General features: G+C 41.2%; 1 protein-coding gene across 1 annotated transcript in view; it reads left to right on the top strand.

Annotated features, from left to right (window-relative positions):
* vps41 (VPS41 subunit of HOPS complex) overlaps positions 1-27,226 on the top strand; it is a 115,019-nt gene that overhangs the window by 63,216 nt on the left and 24,577 nt on the right. Inside the window, exons 9-21 of the mRNA XM_060900035.1 lie at positions 4,527-4,673; positions 4,772-4,838; positions 4,939-5,036; positions 9,001-9,130; positions 11,199-11,314; positions 11,476-11,532; positions 11,681-11,742; positions 11,822-11,903; positions 14,192-14,284; positions 15,251-15,378; positions 20,702-20,846; positions 22,922-22,963; positions 23,061-23,111. Coding sequence (XP_060756018.1) covers positions 4,527-4,673; positions 4,772-4,838; positions 4,939-5,036; positions 9,001-9,130; positions 11,199-11,314; positions 11,476-11,532; positions 11,681-11,742; positions 11,822-11,903; positions 14,192-14,284; positions 15,251-15,378; positions 20,702-20,846; positions 22,922-22,963; positions 23,061-23,111 — 1,218 coding nt within the window. The remainder of the gene's footprint in view (positions 1-4,526; positions 4,674-4,771; positions 4,839-4,938; positions 5,037-9,000; positions 9,131-11,198; positions 11,315-11,475; positions 11,533-11,680; positions 11,743-11,821; positions 11,904-14,191; positions 14,285-15,250; positions 15,379-20,701; positions 20,847-22,921; positions 22,964-23,060; positions 23,112-27,226) is intronic.

The following is a 27,226-nucleotide window of genomic DNA, read 5'->3' as shown; positions in this document are numbered from 1 at the left end:
TAGAACAGCCAGTGAACCGCAGCGTGTTCTCCCGCTGACGTCACAACATGGCCGTGAGCCACGGACCCAGTTTTCTTGCGCTGTGCAATTAAAAGTTGGATATTCGCGTAACAACAGCTTCTTTTCACGTAATTATAACAGAAATCTAACATGTTTGCCATGTTGTATAGTTTATTTAAGAAATTGCGTAGAGTCATGTTCGTGCCATCAGCCCTTTAAACAAAATTGACAGTAAACAGAAGCAGTAGAACAAATGTAAACTTAAGCTGCTGCATCCACTGTGGCAGTCCCTTACATGTGTTCTCCAAGATGATGTGTTGCACAACTGCTGACTGCCAGATGACGACAAAGCAGGAGCCAAGTAGTATGAAGTAGGTTAGGGGACAGCATCTGACTCTGAGCCTGGACTTGGGAGACACAGTGGTTGGTTGGTTGTATTAGATCATAATGTGCTAAACCTTTGGACTCATTGTTCAGTATACGTTAGGATGGTCCCCAAATTTTTTTTTTTTTAGGATTTTGTTACGACCACCTTACCTTTTTTTTTTTTTTTTTTTTTTTTTTTTTTTTTACATTGCCTAAAAGAAGTTATTGTGCGAAATTTGGTTAAGATTGAACAATGTTTAGAGGTGCCACAAAGCCATTAAAGTTTTCACTCAAGACACAATATAAAATAATGTGGCTTATTAACTGTTTCATATTAATACAAACAATACAGTAATATAACTTCCTGTGTTCAGAGTAACAATAGCTATTACTTGTCTGTGATTTTCTAAACCCTTTGGTATTATGGTAGCTTGTGGAGATAAAAGAACACACTAAGGACTTCCCTAGCAGAAGGAAGCTTTCTCCCAGACAGTTCCTTGGAAGTGGGACCAATTAACCAAACGTAATTGTCCTTTCTGGTTTTGTGCTTTGCACCACCGGTACTACTTGTATTACTGTTGCTAGCCATCTGAAAAACACAAAGAAAAACATTCACAACTTCATCAGCATATTACGATCAGTGCTCATTGTTTAAGAACCCCTTAGTGCATGAAGGTTAACCTTCTATAAGTCTATAAACTCTTCCTGCCTCTTCTTTTTCATAGAAGTGGCATATTCCCTCTAGAACTGTGACCTTTTGGGGGTTTGAGATCTTCTCTGCAACAGTCTACGCACCAACTAATGTTAATGGCTTAACCCGATTTGCAACCTCGTGTGGCACCTCTAAATATTAACCAATTTTTCTGAAATTTTGCTTGTTGCGTTCTTTTAGCCTATGTAAAAAAAAAAAAATGGTAGGGTGGTTGGAATGTTTTGGTAAAAAAAAAATTTTCCCATACATTTCGGGACCACCCTAGTATACTGTACATGCTGATATAAATCCAGTAACGTATTCGTAAAACACAGAAGAGTTTGCTGTCTAGACCTAACCAGGGTGGCCGCGGGTCCTTAAAAAGTCTTTAAATTTAATTTTCCTCAAATAAGGCCATTTAAAAAGTCTTAAATTGTCTTAAATTTCAAACCCCGTGGTCTTAAATTTTCAGTCTTAAATTTATGGAGATTTTACTCAGTCATATCGTTAAAATGTGGTACACTTTGGATGGGGAAAAAGTTTAATCGTTTTTGATGCTCACAATTATACCGCGCAGGCTCCGAAACCACCGGTTGCTAGACACACGTGTGCTTGACAACCACTCAGTGCCTGATCTGTTGATGGAGGGTAGTCCGAGCCACAATGGGTAAATGTAAATTTAATGATAACTGGCTGCAAGATGCAAAATACTCGTGGTGGCTGAAAGCTGTACCCAAAGATGCCAACGAGGCATACTGTGTAGCATGCTGTAAGACTTTTAAGTCGGGCACAATGGGGATAAGAGCGATGGACTCTCATATGAAGAGCGCCAAGCACGTTGCTTTTGCTAAAGGCCGCGAGCATCAGCCTCAAATATCCGACTTCAGCGCTGCCACCACTAACGGTCGTGGAGAAGAGGATAGATCTGCGAGATGGAAGAGAATAGTGTGTGTGAGAGAGAGAATATATTCTATTGCGTGCATGTGAGAGAATAGTATTGTTCGTGTGTGGGTATCGTTCCAAGTGTTTTAAAGGACCCATGGCATGGTGGTTTGTTGATGCTTTAAACGGGCTCGTGGAGGTTTCCGGATGTTATATCCGCAGCCTTTCTCGAAATGAACCCTCAGCACGTAAATATAGCCTCCTGGGAGAAAGCCCCATTTCAGCGCTTTTCCCAGTGCGTCGTTTTGCTAATGAGAAGCATGGAGGCGGGGAAGGGTAGAGGGTGGGGGCGGGCCATGGGGGAGGGGGAGGGGCTTGACCAAGCTGCGCACACACATACTCGCTGCTATCAGTGCCTGTAGCCACGCTGCTAAGACAAAACCCCGTTCTCCCTCGGACTCCTTTCGTAAACTCAACGTGACACAGAGAACAGAGAGTGAGAGTGTTCGGAGTGGTAGTTTACGAACGTATAATACCCTAGGCTTGAACACGCACTCCATAACCAAAGAGGATAGAAGCAGCAACTACAGCAACATATCGCTTATCCAACAGAAGACATGCATTGCGGAGCAATAGTCAAACATAAGCTCATAAGTTAGTCAATTTCCAGACTAAACTCAGTTTAACAGAGCATGCTGCATGCTCTTTAGTTTTGTAGCGCAGATTACCTGGCTAACTGCAGGAAGCGGTTAGCTGCACAGCTAATGTAGCCATTGCTAGGCTAACGCACCGATTTTAAAACACGGCAAAACGACCAGTTATACACTTACTTGTTCGGTGTTTGTTGCTGATGCGGCAGGGATGCTTGGTACGGACCCAGGCTTCAGTGACAGTTGATGTGCAAAACCTGCCCTGTACTGTCCCAAGTTGTGGAAACATTCATCAGGAAAATGCTTCCAACAAACATACACCGTCTTAGGTAGACTCAACGGCGTATTATTGAAGTAAATAAAATTAAGCCACTGCGTCTTCAGGGGCTCTCCCGTCGGCAGTAAAAACAGACTCTTTTTCTGTGTTGTCACATCCATGTACAGCGCAATTTCCATGTTTCGCTCGCTTAGGTGATGCCATGTTGTGTCCTCTATGGTCTCCTCACTACAATTGGGCGGGGCAATCCATACAGTGGGTGGGAATCCAGAGGGGGGGCGTGGGGATCATCTCCCTTGCTGACGTAGTAAAGGGAAGAGTTTATCAACGCGCCGTTTTGACGCGCCATTCTCAAATGTTGGGCATAGTTTGGTTTACACATTATGAAATTTCTAGCCACTGGGGTGACTTAAGAAGGTCAGAGGAACTCATTTTAACGTTAAAAAACCTCAGAAAGTGAAAATTTCATGCCATGGGACCTTTAAGAAGTGCAAGTGAGCATACCTTTCAAGTTTCAGGCGTACGTGCATTCACATTGTTTAACTGTTGTTTTCTGCATTGTTGTTTGACCAAAGATGGAATTGAACAATTCTGCTTACAGTGTGACTCCCCAAGCAGAGAAAATAATAATAAAAAAAAAACCTGTTGCATTGGATTCTGTGTGTGACTTCATTCACATTGTTACATTGGATTCAAACGTTGTGACTGCATTCTGATTGTCACAAGTTTATCCGATCCTTATATTGTGTTCTGAGTGTGTGAATGCCTGTCAAGGAAAAGAAATGAAGTACTTCTACTAGAATAGTGTTTTCTGGTGAATGTTTACAAGAACAATAAGTTACATTAAATTATTTATATATATATATATATATATATATATATATATATATATATATATATCCACGCTTATGGGTACTGAAATGGGGACATGAACTTATTTTTAAAAATTCACCTAAAACCATTTCTTTTTTTACCATCAGGTCACAAAACATGTAATCTTTAATGAATGATATGTTAAAAGATAACTTTAATTTTCTGAGATGTAATAAAAACATATTTATATGCCAAAGTCAGAACGTAACAGAAGTGTTGTGGACATATATATTCTCAATTTTAACAATGTAGAATTACTTTTTGAAACATAGGAAGGTGATGTTTTAGCAAATATAATTAATAAACATGTGTAGTAGAATAAACATACACATTCTTTCAATAAGATTAACATGGTATATAGCTAGATTGTAATTAATTTGTAACAGATGCAAGATGGACAATCGTAACAGAAGTAATGTAACAGACATCATTTTGGAACTCATAGGCTTGACTTTGGCATATAAATATGCTTTTATTACATCTCAGAAAATTAAAGTTATCTTTTAACGTATCATTCATTAAAGATTACATGTTTTGTGACCTGATGGTAAAAAAAGAAATGGTTTTAGGTGAATAAATTCATGTCCCCATTTCAGTACCCATAAGCGTGGAATCACTCATATATAGTTTTTTTTTTCCAAAAGAGTACGTTTTTGCGTGACTTTAGATTTGGTCTTAATTTTTTTTGGAACATGGTATGAAAGTCTTAAAAAGTCTTAAATTTAACTTGGACAAACCTGTAGACACCCTGCTAACCTTGATGGTCATAATTTTTATCCTTGTTCAGGGAGTGAAGATCTATGACATCAGCAGTAAGCAACGAATCACCAACGTGTTACGGGACAACTCCAGCTTGAGGCCTGATATGTACCCCTGTAGCCTTTGCTGGAAAGATAACACCACGCTTATTATTGGCTGGGGATCTTCAGTCAAGGTGTGTATATTTTCACTGGAGCTTTGTTGTCTACATTTTCTATTAGGCAAAATTAATATTTCTTTTTTTTACATTTTTTTTTTTTTTTTTAATTTTAGATTTGCATCGTCAAGGAACGCGACCCTACAGAAATGAGAGATTTACCTAGCCGCTATGTCGAAATTGGTAATTCTTTATTGACACGCTTGGCTACATTTTAAATATTTTTACCCATGAATCCAAACTATTAATTGATGTAAAAAAATTTTCTCTCGGTCTCTTACAGTGTCAGCTTTTGAGACGGAGTTCTTCATTAGCGGACTGGCTCCTTTGGCTGATCAGCTTGTCACGCTTTACTATGTTAAAGAGAATTCTGAGCATATGGTAGGATTCCTTACTCTCACTCTGGGTAATAAGTGACTTGTTTAGATTGCTAGTCTTGCTTCACCCCACGTAATCGCCATGGGGCACCGTGAATCATCCAGAAACCATCTTGTACACATGCACATACAAGGTCGTCCAACAAGGTCGTGAAACATGTTATGATGCATGATGCGGTGTGAAATACAACGAAGCAATGCTCCCAACTGGTCTCCTTCTGTTAGGAGCATCCTGCGTAGTCAGTGAGCTAATGTCTGATCTCCCTTCACTGAGACGAGAGCACATTTCAGTCTGTGGCATTTGTCAGCCAGCCACAGGCTGCTGACTCACTTTTGGAATGCCCACAATCCCAACAAGCCTAATATAATCACTGCTGTGGCTGTCATAAGTCCTTACATCTAGCTTAAGTGATTCCGATCCCGCACATTTGAATCTAACTGGTAAGCATAATAATATACACCACATACTGAGCTAATGGAGTGGCTAGCGTTCTCAGTGAATTTAGCATTTACGTGCCCTGCTCCTGTGGTAGGAAGCTCTTCTCGGAGTTCACCATAAGCCTGAGTGCTGTGCTGTGAGCACACAGAAGCCAGTCATCCAAATATGGCAGTATCGTAATACCAGTGGTTGTCAGGGAGACAAGGCTACCTGCATATATTTTGAAAATAACTATGGTGTGATGGAATGGCCAAAGAGTAGGGCTTCGAGTGGGAATGTTTGCCCTTGGGAAGCAAATCTTCCCCGCCCCTTGTGCTTCGATGTGAGCAATAGCCAATTCCGAGGCAGTGAGCGTTTAGCTGGCAGTATAGCATAAACGATGGGAGCAATCCAACACGAAAGTATGTTGTGTGTAAAGAATATCCGCTCCTAAACTACTGTAGGAGCGTTAATCCGACTAAATTAGAGGACTTGCAAAAAACAGTGCATGGTATGCCAAGTGAAAACCACTCAACCATGCTGTTTGTTGGGGAATGTAGAATGTTAGAAGATGACAACACTGAGAGAGGAATTGGATCAGTGAGAAAAGAGATGAGCGCTATTTAGGGTACATGTGGCTACTGCTTATTAGTAAAATTTGTTTTCTGATACCATGTCCATACAGTAAATGGAAGAAGAAGAAACCTTTATTTGTCACATGCACACTTCAAGCACAGTAAGATTCATCCTCTGCATTTAACCCATCTGAAGCAGTGAACACACATGCGCGCACACCCAGAGCAGTGGGCAACCACACTACAGCGCCCGGGGAGCAGTCCGGGGTTAGGTACCTTGCTCAAGGGCACCTCAGCCCAAGGCCGCCCCACGTTAACCTAACTGCATGTCTTTGGACTGTGGGGGAAACCGGAGCACCCAGAGGAAACCCACGCAGACAACATGCAAACTCCACACAGAAAGGCCCTCGCCGGCCACAGGGCTCGAACCCGGACCTTCTCACTGTGAGGCAACAGTGCTAACCACTACACCACCGTGCCGCCCCTTCTATTTACTCTGTGAGGCAGTAGCCACAAAAAGGAAGCGTAATCCAAAAATGACCAATTAAAAAATCATAGAAGTAAAATATACCAAGTGTCTGTACTTTATATTATTCTACTCTTATCTCTTAGTTTTCGAAACTGAAACCTCCGAACCGAGGCTGACATACACGCTGTCGCCATGACCCAAACTCTTATATCCTGGAAAAGGCCCGGCGCTAGAGCTCAGTAGTCTCAATAGTCTTTTCGACAACTTCCCATAACAACTCGGAAGCGCATCATATCTACATCACACATGGGACCATTGGCCGAAGAAGACAAGGCAAGGGGGACACCCTGGAGTATATTTTAAAATAGGAATGCACTTTCCCTCGATAATAAGCATAAACATGTCTGAAAGCGATTTCTTTAGTCCAGTCCATTTATTTCGAATGGTGAACCGAATTATATACACTCACCGGCCATTTTAATAGGAACACCTGTATGTGTATGCGCAGTGCACTATTGTTACACTCATTCTTACGTTCTTACAACACAGTGACATGGTGGCTCCAGTCTCTACGAGGCAATAGCCAGAAAAACTTCTGAAATGGCTGGTGAGAAGAGTCCTCAAAACTGGAATTGAAAATGAACTGCTTTCTCTGAGATTAAATGTGTAATTGCGCGATTATACTTGGCATTTTATCATATTTCGTTATAGTCTACTTTATTATAAACTTGATACTATGCTATATATAATGTGCTATAATAGTTTACAGTGGTGATTGTTAGAAAAAAAATCTATTCAGACATTTGCGTGCTCTTTTCTGAAGGTGCTATAGTCTCTCTCTCTCTCTCTCTCTCTCTCTCTCTATATATATATATATATATATATATATATATATATATATATATATATATATATATATATTAGTGCTGTCAAGCGATTAAAATATTTAATCGCGATTAATGTCGCGACTGTCATAGTTAACTCACGATTAATCGCAATTTAATCGCCCATTTTTGTCACATGAAAAACCATTGTAATTCTCTTATCAGCATAAAGTGAATGGGTTTGCTCACCGTTCGAACTACGGGGGTACTCGGGGGGGATCCGAGATCCCCTGAAACAGACATGAGATCCCTTGAAAACATGATTTGGGAAATGTTGGGGGGGTCTCTAAAATATTGTCAAAATGATGTTTATTGACACAGCAATCGTGTGTAACGGGAAGCATTTGCATATCCGAAGTGAGCGCGCGATGGAGAGCCGCGCTCTGAGACAAGCGCAAGCACCCCCCCAAGGGAATAAAGGGACCCCCCGAAAATATCAGCATAGTTCGAACACTGGTTGTACCAATATATTTTTTTTTAATATATTGCAGAGCATAACACGTCTCGTCACAGCCACTGCAAAGTGGGGCTGGAGCCGCCGATGGGAAAACGAAACCTAAGCCGAGCACCGTGGCTCTTCAGGGGAGGGCAGAGGACTCTGGCTGTGCAGGGCGTGACATCATGTCACAGAGCGTTAATCTCGCGATAAAAAAATTATCGCCATTAAAATTGAGTCAAGTTAACGCGTTAATAACGCGACATTTTTGACAGCACTAATATACGAGCGCCTGAAAGGGAAAACCGAGGCGAGACGCCATTTTGAATCCTCATTCACGGCTGTAATGCAAATGGCTTCCTCCTCGGTATACAAGTGCACTTCCATGGCAGGAAAAAAACTACATTTTGCCGCCTATGTAGTCCCCTATTTATACAAAATTGAGTCATTCAGGATTCAGCCATGTTTTTGCTCGGCGTTAGCAAGTTCCAGGTTTTAGCTTTCTCCTGAAATGTTTTATTTTATTTCTTCTTCCTCAGGGCAGTAAAACTCGCTTTCGCTGTGAGCACTGTCGTTATCACTATCCATACTGTAAAATTAATGCTATTCTTCTGAGAAATGCAAAAATAAATGTTGACAAAATTTGCTACTATATGTTGTAAACGAGCAAGTCGCCAGAGGTCCATAACTGGGGTCGGTATCATAGGATACGGACCCGCTCGCCAGCCAATCAGAGCACAGGATTTGATGGAAACCGGACCGGGAAAAAATAATTTGTAATATTTGTTAGACACTTTTTTTTTTTTTTTTCCAGTTTTCCTTTCCTTTTTTTTTCTTTACACTATGGGGGTGCAAACATTTTGCCCTCAATTGGAGGGTGGAATATTTGCACTGATCGACAGATACACTTATTCTATAGAATGAGTTTTTCCATGCATTTGTATAAAGTCTTGTATTGCAGTAATTGGACATAGGAACTTTTTAATTTATTGTTATAATAAGACTATAAGTATAAATGGAATGCTGGAATATTAGAGGAAATATTTGTTGTTAAATATAGATGCTTTCATATTTGAAGCACATGAAGTTGAGTTTTGGATGCAGGATGACTGGATGTCAGCGGGAGCAGTGGTTTCTGTGGCCAAGCATTCGAAGTGTGGATTTTTTTTGTGTGTGTGTATCACAGGAGGAGGAGTTCAGGTCATGTCCACGTTTAGACATCATCCAGCCATTGCCCGAGAGCTGTGAGGAGATCTCATCAGATGCTCTCACTGTCCGTAACTTTCAGGAGAATGAATGCAGGGACTACAGACTGGGTAATGGAAGCATGGATAGAGGGAAAGTTAAATCATTTACCGCTCTGAATAGGCAGCCTCAGGCTACATCCCTTGGTATCCCTGAAGCCATTTTGATTCTATCCAAGGTTGTAAATATAGATTTTTTTTAGGGTTCTTTAAGAAGTGATTCAGTACATTGTGACATTTCGAATGATTCAAACTGATTACATAAATTTGGTGCATATGCATATGGGCAATAAATTTACCATTTCCAGCACATTATAAAATATGTCTGAATACTAAAATTAAAAAAAAAAAAAAAAAATATATATATATATATATATATATATATATATATCAGTGGCGGCTGGTAGTCTTTCAAACAGGGGAGGCTGGTCGGTTACGATATTTCCAGATTTTAAAAGAAAAAACACATCAATTTTGCCCATACTCTTGCCTCTGATCTGGCTGATTGTTGGCAGCGTCACAAACTGTGAAATAACAGGTTCTTTTGGCCCATTAGCCTACTGTCCAATATACATGATGGTGGTGTTGGGGGGGAGGGGTATATTTTATATTTTAAAATTGTGGCATGTTGTTTAAAAATTGATCATTATTGAAAGCAGCTCTTTGTCAGGAACCTCAGCAGTAGAGCTGGGTGCCACACATTTCATTCAATGACACTTCCCCTATATTTTACTTATTTTGACTGAGAAATGTTTTATTGACAATTTTGATAACCCTTCACTTTTAATCCAGGTCTGTAGTGTGAAATGTTCTCGGCTGTGTTTTTGTTTAAAAATGTTTTCCAAATTGTAGCTGTGTTTAATTCATATCCAGAAAAATATATATTCCAATATAATATACTCAGCATAAACATTTTAAATAGATTCTATATTTTTGGTCCATCCATGACATATTACTAAAGTAGCCTATTTACTGTTGTTGATGTGGGTCACTTGCTGTTAGCCAATTCACTTTCTCATACCAGGAGAGCTGAAAGGAACGAGTATTATTCCCTACCTTTTTCACCAAGTCAATTTGAGGCGTTGGTCTACCCTGCTCTTTAATTTTAATTTTTTCCTTGAAAGGAAGACTGGCAAATGGCTTTGCCAAAATTAAATCAGCAATGCTTGGCATCCGTGCGCAGCTTTCTTGCTAGCTGACTAGCCCCCTCAAGTTCAGTCACTCAAATAAACGAAATTTCTGGAACTAAGATAGCAAACTTGACAACACTATATTTACACTTTATTTACAATGAAAATATATACAAACTAAAAAAGCTGGTAGAAACCGTATGTAATGAATGAAACCGAAATGTAAGCTGATCTCTTACAATACACCACAGCGCTTGCGAATCCGCATGGGACTGAACTGAAATTCACCGCTGCCTGTCTATATTTGAAACGAGCTGTCAATCAAAGAAAATATCCGGCCGCTTTCACCAATCACCAGTCTCCTCGCGGAAACTGCCATGTCCCTCCCACTGTGAGGCTGGGAGTCCATGGGGCGGGCGTTTTCGCAGTATTTGTCCAGTAATCGTTTTGCATTTTGATATTGAAAAGCGCATCGCTCCCAAATGCCATTGAAGTCCACTGAGGCTGGGAGTCCGTGGGACTCCATGGGCGGGCGTTTTCGCAGTATTTGTCCAGTAATCATCTTGCATTTTGATATTGAAAGCGCAGAGCTCCCAAATGCCATTGAAGTCCACTGAGGCTGGGCTGCATCGCACTGTCACGAGGGGGGAAAAACTCACACACACATTAGGCGAACTGGGGAAAGTTATAACGGAATGATTTCGCACTGTAGTTGGTTGAGCACATATATTTCTATGATTCTGGATCTGAAATAGCAATGTTATAAGGTCGGCTATAACATACGTAAGCCTAGCGCAATTCATCCTACACGATGTTCGTCATTTTTAGAGGAGGCTGAGCCTCCCTCGTTGTCTTAGAGCAATCGCCCGTGATATATTTTTTTTCCCCCAAGATGAGTGCATACCTTTTTATTAATACTATAATAATAGATTTATAACCAGTTTTGGCATGCCGCAGTGTTGAAATGCCACCTTGATCCAGCCATAAATCCAAATGTCTTTGGTCTTTAGAGCACTCAGAAGGAGAGTCTCTGTTCTACATCATAAGCCCTAAAGACATTGTCGTGGCTAAAGAACGAGACCAGGATGACCACATTGACTGGCTGCTCGACAAGAAGAAATATGAGGTTCGAGTATATAAGTAGCAGCAGATTAGTGAATAACTTGAATAGCTCCTAGTGATTTATTTTTGAATTTGTTATAGATTTTTATTAATGGATTCATGTTTTTATATTCTATTCAGAAACTATGTTTTTGGAGATGTTTGAAGTTGGTGTGTGTGTTACAGGAGGCACTAATGGCAGCGGAGATCAGCTTCAAGAATATCAAAAGGCATGATGTTCAGGTACAGACTATCAGGATCTAAGTAAATAATTGATATTTTGATTTACAAGCTTTCTGTGAAAAATATGGTTAAGTTCTAAAGAAAATTAATTTTCAGTACCGTTACTTTACGTATTTTTACGCTTAATTGTCTGTGTGTGAATGCACAGAAAATCGGGTTGGCTTACATCAATCACCTGGTGGAGAAAGGGGACTATGATGCTGCAGCAAGGTGCTATAAGAGTTCCTGTTATATTTAAAAGTTAGATGTTTGTGAGAGATGCCACAACGTCTCTCTGTCCTGGTTACAGGAAGTGTCAGAAAGTGCTCGGGAAGAACATGGACCTGTGGGAGAATGAAGTGTACAGGTTCAAAACTATTGGACAGTTGAAGGTAAGTTATTCTGACTCGCTGCACACTTGAAAAAAAAAAATCTGGCACAAGAGTTTGCCATTGATTTGGAGAGGGATGTTCATGTAGCATGCGTTCATTATCTGAATGTGATCATTAGGGGTGTGTTGGTTTCATGTGTCGGTAAATAAGACAGAAGAATTCCAGAATAAAATCACATTTAAAAAAATATATATAAATAAATAAAAAAAATAAGATTCCACTGTGTTTGCACAGTATATTATAGTAGTTGTTGTTCCTCTACTCTGTAAAGCGTCCTTGTGTTTGTGAAAGGCAGTATAGTCTCCTTACACTGGTAGATTATTATTATGTTTTTGTTTGGAAACTGTCTGAAGCTCCTCAAGTGTTTGAGCAGCAGCATACATGCAGCAATTAATATCATGCAAGGTGCTGTCCGTGTCTAATTACATCTCATCTCATTATCTGTAGCCGCTTTATCCTGTCCTACAGGGTCGCAGGCAAGCTGGAGCCTATCCCAGCTGACTACGGGCGAAAGGCGGGGTACACCCTGGACAAGTCGCCAGGTCATCACAGGGCCGACACATAGACACAGACAACCATTCACACTCTCATTCACACCTACGGTCAATTTAGAATCACCAGTTAACCTAACCTGCATGTCTTTGGACTGTGGGGGAAACCGGAGCACCCGGAGGAAACCCACGCGGACACGGGGAGAACATGCAAACTCCGCAGAGAAAGGCCCTCGCCGGCCACGGGGCTCGAACCCGGACCTTCTTGCTGTGAGGCGACAGCGCTAACCACTACACCACCGTGCTGCCCCATGTCTAATTTAAGGGATTTAATTTGTTAATCTCATGCTGAGGGAAAGATTGATTGGAATGTTTGGGATACGTTTTTCAACTGGCAAATTGGAAATTTCATTTAACATTGCATTAAACCTAATCATTTGTGAGATCAGAAAAATCATGTACTGAATCAAAAGAAGAATCATTTGAATCTGGGACAGTAACAGTGGCTCCGTTACGGGGAATTCCATCTGAAAGTTTTGTAATCGCAACACGGACATCCGCCTGCAATTTCGGGTCTACCGCTGCTCAAACAGTGGGTTCAGTCAAAGGGACCTGACGTGGACCGACATTTAGCTCATCGCCGTATAAGAAGTTTCAGCTGGCGGAGCTGGTCGTGAAGATTTTGCTCCGTCAGGTCAGCGTGCATTGGCATTGCTGCATCCCAGTGCTGCTTCAAAGCCTTTCCATCGATTCGTGGCTTTTCAGGCCAGCCAGTTGCCTTCGCACACTTAAGTAGTGTGGATTTTAGGTGTTTCGTCCAAGATCTTCTTGGATAGGTTTGCTGTCATCTCCCCCTGGGGCAAGTCCCATCTCCAGTATTGGCGGTTTCATTACCGGAGGGAGGCTGACTGGGCTGCGGAGTTTGAATTGTGATTTGATTCCCCCCCCGGCTACTTGTAACCCAGTAAGAGAACCAGCTTCGGGAGGGTTAGCCCTAACTGGCTGGTGTACGTTAAGTTCAGGGAATCAAATCCTCCCTATCTAGGCCCACCACGTAGAGGCATACACCACCAGGCTGCTATTATTATTATTATTATCCAATAGAGCAATTTGACCTATTACATCTCCTGAGGGCATTAAGGCCTTTTGAAATTCCCACACTGTTAGGGTCTCTGCATGCTCTTGCGACAAGGCTTTCGCAGATAGCTTTTCGCAGACAGTTGTAATTTATTGTTGAGCGGGGAGTAATAGGCGTGCGCGATGTTATTCACCGCCACAACGCAAGGGGGCGCGAAGTCGCGAAATCGCTAGGAGTAGTTGGTGGGTGTGGTTAGTGGAGTGTTTATCCTCCGGTTACTTATAATGACTAGAACTGGAGTCGTATAGATGTACGTACTTCCTCGATCAACCGCTCTTCATGCTGCTCCATCTTCGTTCGTGTTTTTAAAAATGGCGGTCGTGAAAACAAACCAAACCGGGAAAGTAGGGAAGCGGAAGTGCGTGTACAGCGGATGTAGAGTGGACCAATCAGAGCCCTCTTGTCTGCGACGCTGTCTGCGAGGCTTCTGCGGTGGTCACAATTTTTGGGAGGTGCGCGCAGAGCGTCTGCGAAGGTGGGGGGGCTACGCAGACGCTATCTGCGACGCCGTCTGCGAGGACTGGGTTGTCAGCATAAATTGGCCTTTACACCTGTGATTTACTTTCTAGCTTTAATAAAAATTTCTTGCAGCTCAGTCCTGTTACACTTTGCCGTACACGGTGTTACACTGCTTATCTAAATTCTCTTTTTGACTCCAGGCCATCAGTCAGTACTTACCCAGAGGAGATCTGCGTCTCAGACCCGCCATTTATGAGATGATCCTGCATGAATTCCTCAAGACTGACTATGAAGTGAGTGTGTGTGTGTATCAGAGGTGGACAAAGAACCCAACTTCAGTACTTAAGTCAAAGTACAGATCCTACTCGTCAAATGTTACTCCAATGCAAGTGAAAGCTGTATAGTCAAATTTTTACTTAAGTACTGAAGTACTTGCTTTTAAAAATACTTAAGTATTAAAAGTACATTTTTCTGTCAACACGTTGTATTATTGCCACAGATAAACACAGATTTCTACATTCTGTTTATTTGGCAAGATTATCCTAAAACATATTTCTGAAAGGACTTCAGATAAGTTAACATTATTCATGTTCGCGTAATTAAAAGTTAATAAAAAATGTTATGAATATTTGTACTATCTGCATTTGCTTCTCTTTAGTTTTTAGCAGTCTGTTAAAAATAACTTTGATTTCTTGTTAAATTGATTTGTAGAGTCAATTGCATCTCAGCTCTTTCCATTTTTAGATCTTTGTGTGTGTGTGTGTTTTAGCGATATGAGAACTGTTACTTCCACCTTGCGAAGTCACGTGCATTCCTGCTATTGTACATTATCGCACAATATGTGCTGTCTAAACAATGCAATTACAGCTAGGAATAACAGAGATCACACAGCCTGATGACCGTGATTCTTTTTTTTTTTTTTTAATTTCATCGAGTCGAATTGTCAGAAATTCGTACCGCAATTTATCTTTGCACAATATACTGAATATCCTTTCAAACGCGCTGTTTGACTGGTTCTGTTTGACTTGACAGTATGCAGTTCTAGGAGAGTAATGATCCCGTCTCCAGTGTCACCCAGAAGAGGATAGGTTCCGTTTTCAGTCTGGTTCCCTTCATCTCGGAGTTTGTGTCTGCCACTGTTGCCTGTGGTTTATGAGAGATCTGAATCTATAGCTGGATTTCTGTAAAGCTGCTTAGTCACTGTCAGTTTTTCAAATTGCTATACAAATGAACTAAAATTGAATTCTGGTCCCCTGCAGGGTTTTGCCACGCTGATCCGGCAGTGGCCAGGAGAGCTCTACAACAACATGACTATAGTTCAGGCAGTGAAAGACCGCCTAAGGAAGGACGCCACCAACAGAATCCTGCTCACCACGCTGGCCGAGTTGTAAGCACAATGTGAAAACATTCCTTGTATTGGGAATTCATCCTTGATAGTACGGCTTTCATGAATTCTTTCCGTTATCTCATCTCATTATCTGTAGCCGCTTTATCCTGTTCTACAGGGTCGCAGGCAAGCTGGAGCCTATCCCAGCTGACTATGGGCGAAAGGCGGGGTACACCCTGGACAAGTCGCCAGGTCATCACAGGGCTGACACATAGACACAGACAACCATTCACACTCACATTCACACCTACGGTCAATTTAGAGTCACCAGTTAACCTAACCTGCATGTCTTTGGACTGTGGGGGAAACCGGAGCACCCGGAGGAAACCCACGCGGACACGGGGAGAACATGCAAACTCCGCACAGAAAGGCCCTCGCCGGCCACGGGGCTCGAACCCGGACCTTCTTGCTGTGAGGCGACAGCGCTAACCACTACACCACCATGCCATCCTTTCTTTCAGTTATAATAGTTGATTATAAGGCACTTAAGGAGCTTATAGTTATTACGATCAATCCATTTCAGCCAGGGACATAAATTATAAACAGGGCGCGTTTAGAAAGTATATATTCTTCTGCTGTCCCATCTAGCACATCCAGGGTCAAATGACCATGATTTGATTTGGTTCTGATTTTCTGACCTAACTGAGGTCCCATTTCTCAATGTGTGTGTTTCCAGTTAAGTGGTTCACAAATATAAACTCGTTTTCCAACAAGTAATCAAAAAGTTCCATTGTCCAAAACTACATACTAACAGTCTAAATAATGCACATTTCCCACCCAGACTTACCAAGCTATGGTAAAATACCCTTTCGACTGGTAGTAGGAAGTTTGGAATGTAGACACGAAGAATACCAAATTCTCTTATTCGATGCTAAAGACTATACGTAGCTGGACATCGTAGCAGGGATGGGCTTTGCGATTGTTCTGGTATATGGCACATTTTGAGACTTGAAACATATACGCAGAGCCATGGCCTCACTTTGGTTTATAAATGCCTTGAGACCTCAAGAATGGCACAGGAATAGTTTTAAGCGTTAGGCCACACCAATTCGATTAGTTGGTTCTCGGAATCGCCGCTTGAAGAAAATGCAAAATGGAAAAAAATAAAATCAAACTCCCACCAACAGAAAAACATCGTGGCTGATGGTTCAAAATACTGAAGACTGCAGGTTGAGGTTACGTGATGTTGAAAACCAATCAAATCGCCCCTTTCACTTTAGATAAAGACTTGTAGAAGAAACATGCCTGTGGAGGGGAATCCTGCAAAGCCTGTTTGTGATTGTTAGGATATTCAGCGAACAGAAGCGTAAAATCTTTGACAGGTGTGTTGAAATTCAAGGGGGGAAAATTTTGCACAGTTGTACTCAAGATGCCGTGAGCTTGTTACCCTGCGATGTGCCAACTTGGACAACGACTCTGTGGAGGTGGGTTTGATTTATATATTTCATTGATTGATGTGAGGGGCAAACAAAAAATCATTCAAAGTATTTAGCCATCGGAAGTAGCCTACTCCTGGTCAAATCTTTGTGCGTTGTAGATGTTCAATTGACTGTAATTCAATCGTTTATTTAGCCGATCTGTTTACTGGTTTGCCTGATAAAAGACGTGCAGAGAGATGGCATTCTGACTTGTCAGGCACAGTTGTTTGAGTTCCCCTTGGGGGCTTGTTTACACAAATAAAAGGAAAAAATGAAGACTGTTTCAGACTTTTATTTTCAATTATCCTTAATGCATATGGGTGGAAATAAGGGTGTATTCAGACCAGGATAGTTTGATAGTTCACTTGCTTTGGTCCGAACCAAATGTTTTTTGTTTTGTTTTTTTTCCCCCATTTTGGTGCGGTTCGCTTTCACACTGTACATTTTTAGTAAGCGGACCAAAATCTGTCAACAAAGCCACGTGCCCTGAGGTCGTTCAGCTATTGGTCAGAGACGACACGCGCACAAAGCGTCAAGTTCAAAAGTAGTCATGGAGGCTTTCCGTGCTGTTATTCTTTTTAATGTCATCAAAGCTATGTTTTTTCCAGTTTTTACTGTTTTCACAATTGTGCGATTACTATGCTGTTGTACAAGTAATTTATCAACGACGACGACAAAGGGCAAGGCGGCTACGGAGGATAGCGCTGATGAGCGCACATCATGTTGTGACAGTTCTGGCTCTTCACGCAATAGATGAATTTCTTTTTTGCGTCGCTAGTACTGCCACTTTTTGAATGAATGTCCCTGATTTTAATGTAGGTCTGACGGAGTTTCTTCACTTTTAGCCGACATTGTTCTGGGGAGCGCATGAACCCCTTCTCCTTCATTTTCTCACTGAATACAGCAAACACGTCGGCATTTTTGTGTGTTCTCTCCAAAAGCTCAGATATGTGGACATCTGCCCATATATCCACAAGGGTACGCGTTTCTTCCTCGGCCCACGTTTGCCCCCTACTCATTTTTTGTACTCTGTACTCTAGCCTACCACTGGTCTGAATGACTGAACGACTGTTGTAAGGTTCCCTTGACAACCGAAACAGTGTTTGCACTTTGCGGTGGAGTGTCAAGACTCTGTTTCCCATAATGCTCGACAAACGACGGAAGCTCCCGAGGTACAAAAAAGCAAAACTGTCGGATTAGGTCCGGTCTGCTTTCACACCTCCAAAAGATCCGCACCAGGGTTCCTTTGGTCCGGACCGAGTCCGACCTTGCAGCTCAGTCTCAGTCCGCTTGTTTGGTCCGGACCAGAGTTCGGTGGTTTGTATTCAGACCAACCCAAAAGGTCTGGACAAAGGGAAATTTGGTTTGTTTGGTCGTTTGGTCCGGACCAAACAACATAGGTGTGAATACGCCATAAGATAAGCTATTAAAAGAGCCATATGAAATGTGTAACAATAATGTATTGTCTTTGTTTTGTTTCTCTATTATGAAAGCCCTCTATTTCCACCGCTAATTTTACCATCAGAGCATTTTTTTTTTATTTTAATTTTATTTCGCTTGCTCGCTCGCTTCATATTTTTCCTGAAAAAATCCGAGAACCAACTATTTAAATTGGTGTGGCGTTAACAATAAATCAAATATAGTAATTTTTACAATTAAAGTGATTCATATAGGTAGCGGTCTGAGTGAATGACCTTGACGTCCGTAACGTCACAGCAGGAAGTCTATCGGTCTCATCGCCATTTCCGCTATACTAAAACACAGCGCTGACTGCAACTCCGATCCTCCATTTTGAACTAATTTATCGCCATGCCACGTAGATGTGTTGCTGGTGGGTGCAGCAATACGACAGAAGGTGGATTTACGTTGCATTCATGGCCCAAGAATGTTCAAACTGCAAAGATTTGGACGCGTTTTGTGAGAAGTTCACAGGCACATTGGGCACAGTGGTCTCTCCTCTGCTCTGTGCATTTTACTGAAGACTCGTACGAAACCTCTGATCTGTTGAACGTTGGCTATAAGCCCGTATTGAAAGAGGGTGCAGTACCAACAATTAAATAAAACCACAAGAAAAGGAAAGTATTTATTTAATTTTTTTAAAAGGAAAGTGAGTTTAGTTGCACCAGTTTTCCCGGAGTGAGCCGAGGGTTGTTGGTAAAACCCGGGACGTGACCTATCGCTCGGGCAGTGACCTCCCCACGGTTGTTGCTAAAACCGGTGACATCCCGGGTTTTAGTAATTACCTGAGCCGAGCAGTAATGGCGGAGTACTCAGTAATGGAGAGAATGAAGAATGAGTGGAGCAGCCGTCTGATTTCTGCGCTGGATATTGCTGCCATCTCGCCCTTACGTGGAAGAAGCAAATGAAGGGAGAACTGAACAAACAATTGAAAGTCAGATTGTTTCAAAACAATCGGCCACAATATTGGCCTTCAAGAAGCGAGAACGCAGACGGGTAAGCTCCGGCTCTTATTTGGATAAAAAAAAACCAACAAAAACAACACTCGTTTACCTGCATTTAGATTTATCCATGTAACTTGTATTGTGTGTTTAAGTTACCGGTATAAGATTATTTAATTTGCTTCAGAATGTGATTGTCTCAGTTCATCTGATTATTTAATTAGCCTTTTACACTTTATCAGTGAAAATGCATGCATGTACATGTATGTTGCATAAGTTATAACACCCATCCTGTTTTAATGAGAGTCAACCCACAATCAACAAAGTCAAATCAGTCTTAGTTGAGCAAGTGGGTAACGGTATTTCTTACTTTCACCGTAAATTTTTATTTATATGACTTTGGTCGAGCCCTGTGATGACCTGGCGACTTGTCCAGGGTGTACCCCGCCTTTCGCCCGTAGTCAGCTGGGATAGGCTTCAGCTTGCCTGCGACCCTGTAGAACAGGATAAAGCGGCTACAGATAATGAGATGAGATGACTTTGGTCTATAGCTGTCAAAGGCCTCGGCCTTAAAACCGGGTACCGCTGTGACGTCACGCACTCAGGGCTGGCTGGCTCAGCAGGGCAGCTCGAATGCCAACTCTGTAGTCGATTTTAACTTTCAAAAATATATATATTTTTTATTCCCATTTAGGCAGCATACAAGAGTCAAGGATGGAGATACTGTCCACTCAGAAACGTATTTAAAAATAAAGGTTCTGCGTATCTCCTTTAAAATAGCTTGTTACCTGATTTACACTAACTCAGTAGTTTACAGTAACATTTCTGGGCAAACAAATTGTCAACGACTTGCATGAGACTAACCAGACCAGAGATGACCCTTTCAGCAGGCGATCTCTCTTTTTTGATAGATAGATAGATAGATAGATAGATAGATAGATAGATAGATAGATAGATAGATAGATAGATATAAGTAAAAGTAGGGAGATGTAAGTAGGGGTAATCTTTGTATTGAGATCATAAGTAGCAATCCAGTGTAAGAAAGAGAAGTGATGGTATAAACCAAGAGAGCAAACACTAGCTAAATTTCATAACCATATTCTATTGACTATATGACCTTCGCTAACACTCAACAGTTAGCCAGGCACACCTGTTTAAATGTACTTTACTAACCAAACGAGTGGTACAGAAGAGCACTTCTCCATTCAGATGGGTGCCAGAGCTAGATGCAAATCATGTAAAGCAGCAAATTGTTGCTCAAAATAAATATTGCGTGTGCTGCTGAAGGGTAGTGGGTGGGCACGAGGCAGGCACACACAGTCCCACCAGCCATTTCTGCTGTGTACACTCTGGCTCAGTCTCAACTGTGGACACTCTGCTTCAGGTGGTTTCCACTGAGCAGACTCTTGCTCTGGATCATTAGTTACTGTACCATTGTAAATTCTCTCAGCAGTAACTTTTTGTGAAAAGTGCATCTACTTCTCAATGTCGTGTGTCTGTCTTTAGATACACATATGACCAGCGCTACGACCGAGCTCTGGAGATCTACCTGAGGCTGAGACACAAAGACGTCTACCAGCTTATCCACAAACACAACCTCTTCTCTTCGATTGAGGACAAAATTGTCCTCCTTATGGACTTTGATAAGGAGGTGAACCATCATCAAGATGTTCCTTTGGAGAAGAACTCATTTTTAATAAACTGTATAGAAGCTTTTCTCAGTTTTGGGTAAAGCTAGTGAGTTTGTCGACAGCTTATGGGTACTGATAATAGCCATGTTGGTTGTTTGCATTCATTATGATAACGTTAGGTGTTTTATTACACATGTATGAGACATGAAGTACAGTGGTGCTTGAAAGTTTGTGAACCCTTTAGAATTTTCTATATTTCTGCATAAATATGACCTAAAACAACATCAGATTTTCACACAAGTCCTAAAAGTAGATAAAGAGAACCCAGTTAAACAAATGAGACAAAAAATATCATACTTGGTCATTTATTTATTGAGGAAAATGATCCAGTATGACACATCTGTGAGTGGCAAAAGTATGTGAACATTTGCTTTCAGTTTCTGGTGTGACCCCCTTGTGCAGCAATAACTGCAACTAAACGTTTGCGGTAACTGTTGATCAGTCCTGCACACCGGCTTGGAGGAATTTTAGCCCATTCCTCCATACAGAATAGCTTCAACTCTGGGATGTTGGTGGGTTTCCTCACATGAACTACTCACTTCAGGTCCTTCCACAACATTTCAATTGGATTAAGGTCAGGACTTTGACTTGGCCATTCCAAAACATTAACTTTTATTCTTCTTTAACCATTCTTTGGTAGAACGAATTGTGTGCTGAGGGTCGTTGTCTTGCTGCATGACCCACCTTCTCTTGAGATTCAGTTCATGGACAGATGTCCTGACATTTTCCTTTAGAATTCGCTGGTATAATTCAGAATTCATTGTTCCATCAATGATGGCAAGCCGTCCTGGCCCATGCAGCAAAACCGGCCCAAACCATGATGCTACCACCACCATGTTTCACAGATGAGATAAGGTTCTTATGCTGGAATGCAGTGTTTTCCTTTCTCCAAACATAACGCTTCTCATTTGAACCAAAAAGTTCTATTTTGGTCTCATCCGTCCACAAAACATTTTTCCAATAGCCTTCTGGCTTGTCCACGTGATCTTTTAGCAAACTGCAGACGAGCAGCAATGCTCTTTTTGGAGAGCAGTGGCTTTCACCTTGCAGCCCTGCCATGCACATCATTGTTGTTCAGTGTTCTCCTGATGGTGGACTCATCAACATTAGCCAATGTGAGACAGGCCTTCAGTTGCTTAGAAGTTACCCTGGGGTCCTGTGTGACCTCGCCGACTATTACAGGCCCTGCTCTTGGAGTGATCTTTGTTGGTCGACCACTCCTGGGGAGGGTAACAATGGTCTTGAATTTCCTCCATTTGTACACAATCTGTCTGACTGTGGATTGGTGGAGTCCAAACTCTTTAGAGATGGTTTTATAACCTTTTCCAGCCTGCTGCGCATCAACAACGCTTTTTCTGAGGTCCTCAGAATTCTCCTTTGTTCGTGCTGTGTTTACAACACGTGTTTGTGGAAGTGTAAGATCAGACTTTGATAGATCCCTGTTCTTTAAATAAAACAGGGTGCCCACTCACACCTGATTGTCATCCCATTGATTGAAAACACCTGACTCTAATTTCACCTTCAAATTAACTGCTAATCCTAGAGGTTCACATACTTTTGCCACTCACAGATATGCAATCTTGGATTATTTTCCTCAATAAATAAATGAGCAAGTGTAATATTTGTCTCATTTGTTTAACTGGGTTCTCTTTATCTACTTGTGTGAAAATCTGATAATGTTTTAGGTCGTATTTATGCAGAAATATAGAAAACTCTAAAGGGTTCATAAACTTTCAAGCACCACTGTAGTAGAAAACTTTCAAATTTGAACATGTGAATGGTTTTCTCAAACCATCATATTTGTATTCAAGCAAAAGCAATTTATAGTACAGATATAAAAACAAAATTGTTATGGCAATTTAAAAGGCTTGGTTACAGAACTGATGTGTTGGATTGATGTGTATTATTGAACTGATGTTCAGCGCAGTTATAGATCGGCTTTGTCGCTGCTTTGTAGTTGGATGGCATGGGAAGAGTGCATTGATTACTTGTCACGTATGTCTGAAAGATCCGCCTCTTTGTCTCTGGTTTTCAGAAAGCTGTTGACATGCTGCTGGATAATGAACATAAAATATCTGTGAGTTCACCTCACTGCTCTCTGTCTTCTGATTAAAAACACACAAACTCTCTTGACTAGTGTGTCTCAACTTTTTATTCCCTCTCTCACACTTCAGGTGGACCGAGTGGTCGAAGAGCTGAAAGACAGACCCGAGCTGTTGCATGTGGTAAGCAGGAGCTACAGCAAATTCAGGGTTTTGTAATCTCTATAGGTCTAATTTGCTGGCGATGCCAAGAAAATAAGTGGGGGGGGAAAAAACTCAGTACAAGAAAATCCAACAGTGTTTGTTTTCAGACTACAAGGAAATGACAAATTAGAGCATGCAGTGGCTCCAGTGGCATCACCAAAACCAGCATTCACTTTGAACACAAGAATTGTTCTGAATAGTCCGTGGTGTCAACCAATGGTGGGGTTTCCCAAAAGCCTCTTAACACTAAGAGCATCTTAACTAGGAGAGAGAGTGTTCATTGTGATGCTCACGCTACCATTTAACGATGATCTTTGTGCTACGATGCTTTTGGGAAACTCAGGCCAGAATGTTTTAAATTCTATATAAGCTTCTTGTAATTGTACTGTATGATAAGGCATTACTAATTGAATGACTGAGCAATGCATCAGCTGCACATTAGGGAACAAAATCTGACTTTATTGACAAGTGGCTGAAATGGTGCCTTCACTATTCTCTCATAACACCAAAGTGCATTCTGGGTATTCTGTATGTGATTGGGTACAGAATCCAGAGACTGACATCTTGTGAGACTTGATTGTCTCCATTAAGCTTTTGGACCTTTTGCATATAGTGTGTGATTCAGGATGATTCCTTTTCATAATTTTACTCTCATTTATATAACCCCGATTCCAAAAAAGTTGGGACAAAGTACAAATTGTAAATAAAAACGGAATGCAATAATTTACAAATCTCAAAAACTGATATTATATTCACAATAGAACATAGACAACATATCAAATGTCGAAAGTGAGACATTTTGAAATTTCATGCCAAATATTGGCTCATTTGAAATTTCATGACAGCAACACATCTCAAAGTTGGGACAGGGGCAATAAGAGGCTGGAAAAGTTAAAGGTACAAAAAAGGAACAGCTGGAGGACCAAATTGCAACTCATTAGGTCAATTGGCAATAGGTCATTAACATGACTGGGTATAAAAAGAGCATCTTGGAGTGGCAGCGGCTCTCAGGAGTAAAGATGGGAAGAGGATCACCAATCCCCCTAATTCTGCACCGACAAATAGTGGAACAATATCAGAAAGGAGTTAGACAGTGTACAATTGCAAAGAGTTTGAACATATCATCATCTACAGTGCATAATATCAAAAGATTCAGAGAATCTGGAAGAATCTCTGTGCGTAAGGGTCAAGGCCAGAAAACCATACTGGGTGCCCGTGATCTTCGGGCCCTTAGACGGCACTGCATCACATACAGGCATGCTTCTGGATTGGAAATCACAAAATGGGCTCAGGAGTATTTCCAGAGAACATTATCTGTGAACACAATTCACCGTGCCATCCGCCGTTGCCAGCTAAAACTCTATAGTTCAAAGAAGCCGTATCTAAACATGATCCAGAAGCGCAGACGTCTTCTCTGGGCCAAGGCTCATTTAAAATGGACTGTGGCAAAGTGGAAAACTGTTCTGTGGTCAGACGAATCAAAATTTGAAGTTCTTTATGGAAATCGGGGACGCCGTGTCATTCGGACTAAAGAGGAGAAGGACGACCCAAGTTGTTATCGGCGCTCAGTTCAGAAGCCTGCATCTCTGATGGTATGGGGTTACATTAGTGTGTGTGGCATGGGCAGGTTACACATCTGGAAAGACACCATCAATGCTGAAAGGTATATCCAGGTTCTAGAGCAACATATGCTCCCATCCAGATGACGTCTCTTTCAGGGAAGACCTTGCATTTTCCAACATGACAATGCCAAACCACATACTGCATCAATTACAGCATCATGGCTGCGTAGAAGAAGGGTCCGGGTACTGAACTGGCCAGCCTGCAGTCCAGATCTTTCACCCATAGAAAACATTTGGCGCATCATAAAACGGAAGATACGACAAAAAAGACCCAAGACAGTTGAGCAACTAGAATCCTACATTAGACAAGAATGGGTTAACATTCCTATCCCTAAACTTGAGCAACTTGTCTCCTCAGTCCCCAGACGTTTACAGACTGTTGTAAAGAGAAAAGGGGATGTCTCACAGTGGTAAACATGGCCTTGTCCCAACTTTTTTGAGATGTGTTGTTGTCATGAAATTTAAAATCACCTAATTTTTCTCTTTAAATGATACATTTTCTCAGTTTAAACATTTGATATGTCATCTATGTTCTATTCTGAAGAAAATATGGAATTTTGAAACTTCCACATCATTGCATTCCATTTTTATTTACAATTTGTACTTTGTCCCTACTTTTTTGGAATCGGGGTTGTATTTACTGATCAGGTTTCACTATTCACTCCGCAACATTAAAGAGCAAGAGCGTCTTTTCTCACTCGCCATATTTCAGTGCCATATTAACGAGAAGTTTAAAGTAGCAAATGTTGGCCTCAGGGTTGCAGCTATTCCATACACGTTTGCACGGAGTTATGGCAGAGACCTCGCTTGCCTTGTTACTGTTGTACAAGGTGATGAGTGCGATGGTGTTGACTGCAGGATCAGCATGAAAGACAGAGCTTTGGAAGCTGATCTGTTTGAGTCGAGTTTCACTGATGAGGTGAGAGAGCTCGACAGACTAAAGGACTAAAGCTCTGCTGCATTGCTGTCTTTAGGTAGAGATGATGCAAGGGCTAAATCCCATTGGCACCACTATCAGCAGGCAATCAAATGGCATTATTTTGTAGGAAACTGTTAACCAAAGTGAATAGACCAGCACATTGTTGAAAGAATTTTATACTTAAAAAAGCTATAAATCTTGGACACTGCTGAAAAGCACGTGTTAATTCTAAACATTTTATATGCAAGTAATTGTTGGGGGGGGTAATCTCCTGCTGGCCGAAAGGCCCGAAGGGGGATTATGTTGTGGCGATCTCTGTCCGTCCATCCTGGGAAGGGTGCTCACCTTCTGGAGTCAACTCCTCTCAATTTTTGAAGGAATTTCACAAAACCTGACAGTATTCTTTGTTATATGTCAGTAGTACGCATATTGTAATTTCATTCAATTCGGTCACATTTTACCAGAGTTACAGCCCTTGATTTAACAAAATTATAATTTGACAATTTCATGACAGTGTGTTTTCCTTCTGAAATCAACTCCTCTCTCAATTTTTGGAGGAATTTCACGAAACTTGGCAGGATTCTTTGTTATATGTCGGTAGTACACATATTGTAATTTCATTAAATTCGGTCACATTTTACCAGAGTTACAGCCCTTCATTAAACAAAATTATACGTTCACAATTTCGAGTGTCTTTTTCCTTCTGAAATCAACTCCTCTCACAATTTTTGGAGGAATTTAACGAAACTTGGCAAAAGGCGTTATGTCTGTAATACGCATGTTATTTTGTTCAATTCGGTTGCATTTTATTAGACTTGTGACCCTCGATTAACAAGCTTGTACTTTCACAATTTCATGAAGGTGTGTTTACTTTCTGACATCAACTCCTCTCACAATTTTTGAATGAATTTCTCGAAGCTTGGCTAAAGGCCTTGTTATGTGACAGTAATACGCATACTGCAATTTTAATTTCGTTTGTGAAAATTTGACCAGAGTTTTGACCCTTGATTAAATAACTTCTACTTTGACGATTTCATGAGGGTGTACGTTCTTCTGAAATCAGCTCCTCTCACAATTTGTGGAGGAATTTCACCAAACTTGGTGAAAGGCTTAGTTATATGACAGTTGTACGCATATTGAAATTTCGTTTAATTTGGGCAAATTTGACCAGAGTTATGCCCTTGATTATTAACAAACTTGTACTTTGGCAATTTCATTAAGGTGTGCTTGATTTCTGAAATCAACTTCGCTCACAATTTTTATCCCCCGCTGGCCGAAAGGCCTGAAGGGGGATTATGTCGTGACGATGCCCGTCCATCCATCCCAGGAAGGGTGCTCACCTTCTGAAATCAACTCGTCTCATAATTTTTGGAGGAATTTCTCTAAACTTGGCAGGATTCTTAGTTATATGTCGGTAATACGCATACTGTAATTTCATTAAATTTGGTCACATTTTACCAAAGTTACATCCCTTGATTAAACAAAATTATACTTTGACAATTTCATGAGTGTGTCTTTTTCTTCTGAAATCAGCTCCTCACAATTTTTGGAGG

This window comes from Neoarius graeffei, chromosome 19 (genome assembly GCF_027579695.1).
Source record: "Neoarius graeffei isolate fNeoGra1 chromosome 19, fNeoGra1.pri, whole genome shotgun sequence".
In the NCBI taxonomy this organism is placed as follows: Eukaryota; Metazoa; Chordata; class Actinopteri; order Siluriformes; family Ariidae; genus Neoarius; species Neoarius graeffei.
This window is presented reverse-complemented; position numbering and strand designations above follow the sequence as displayed.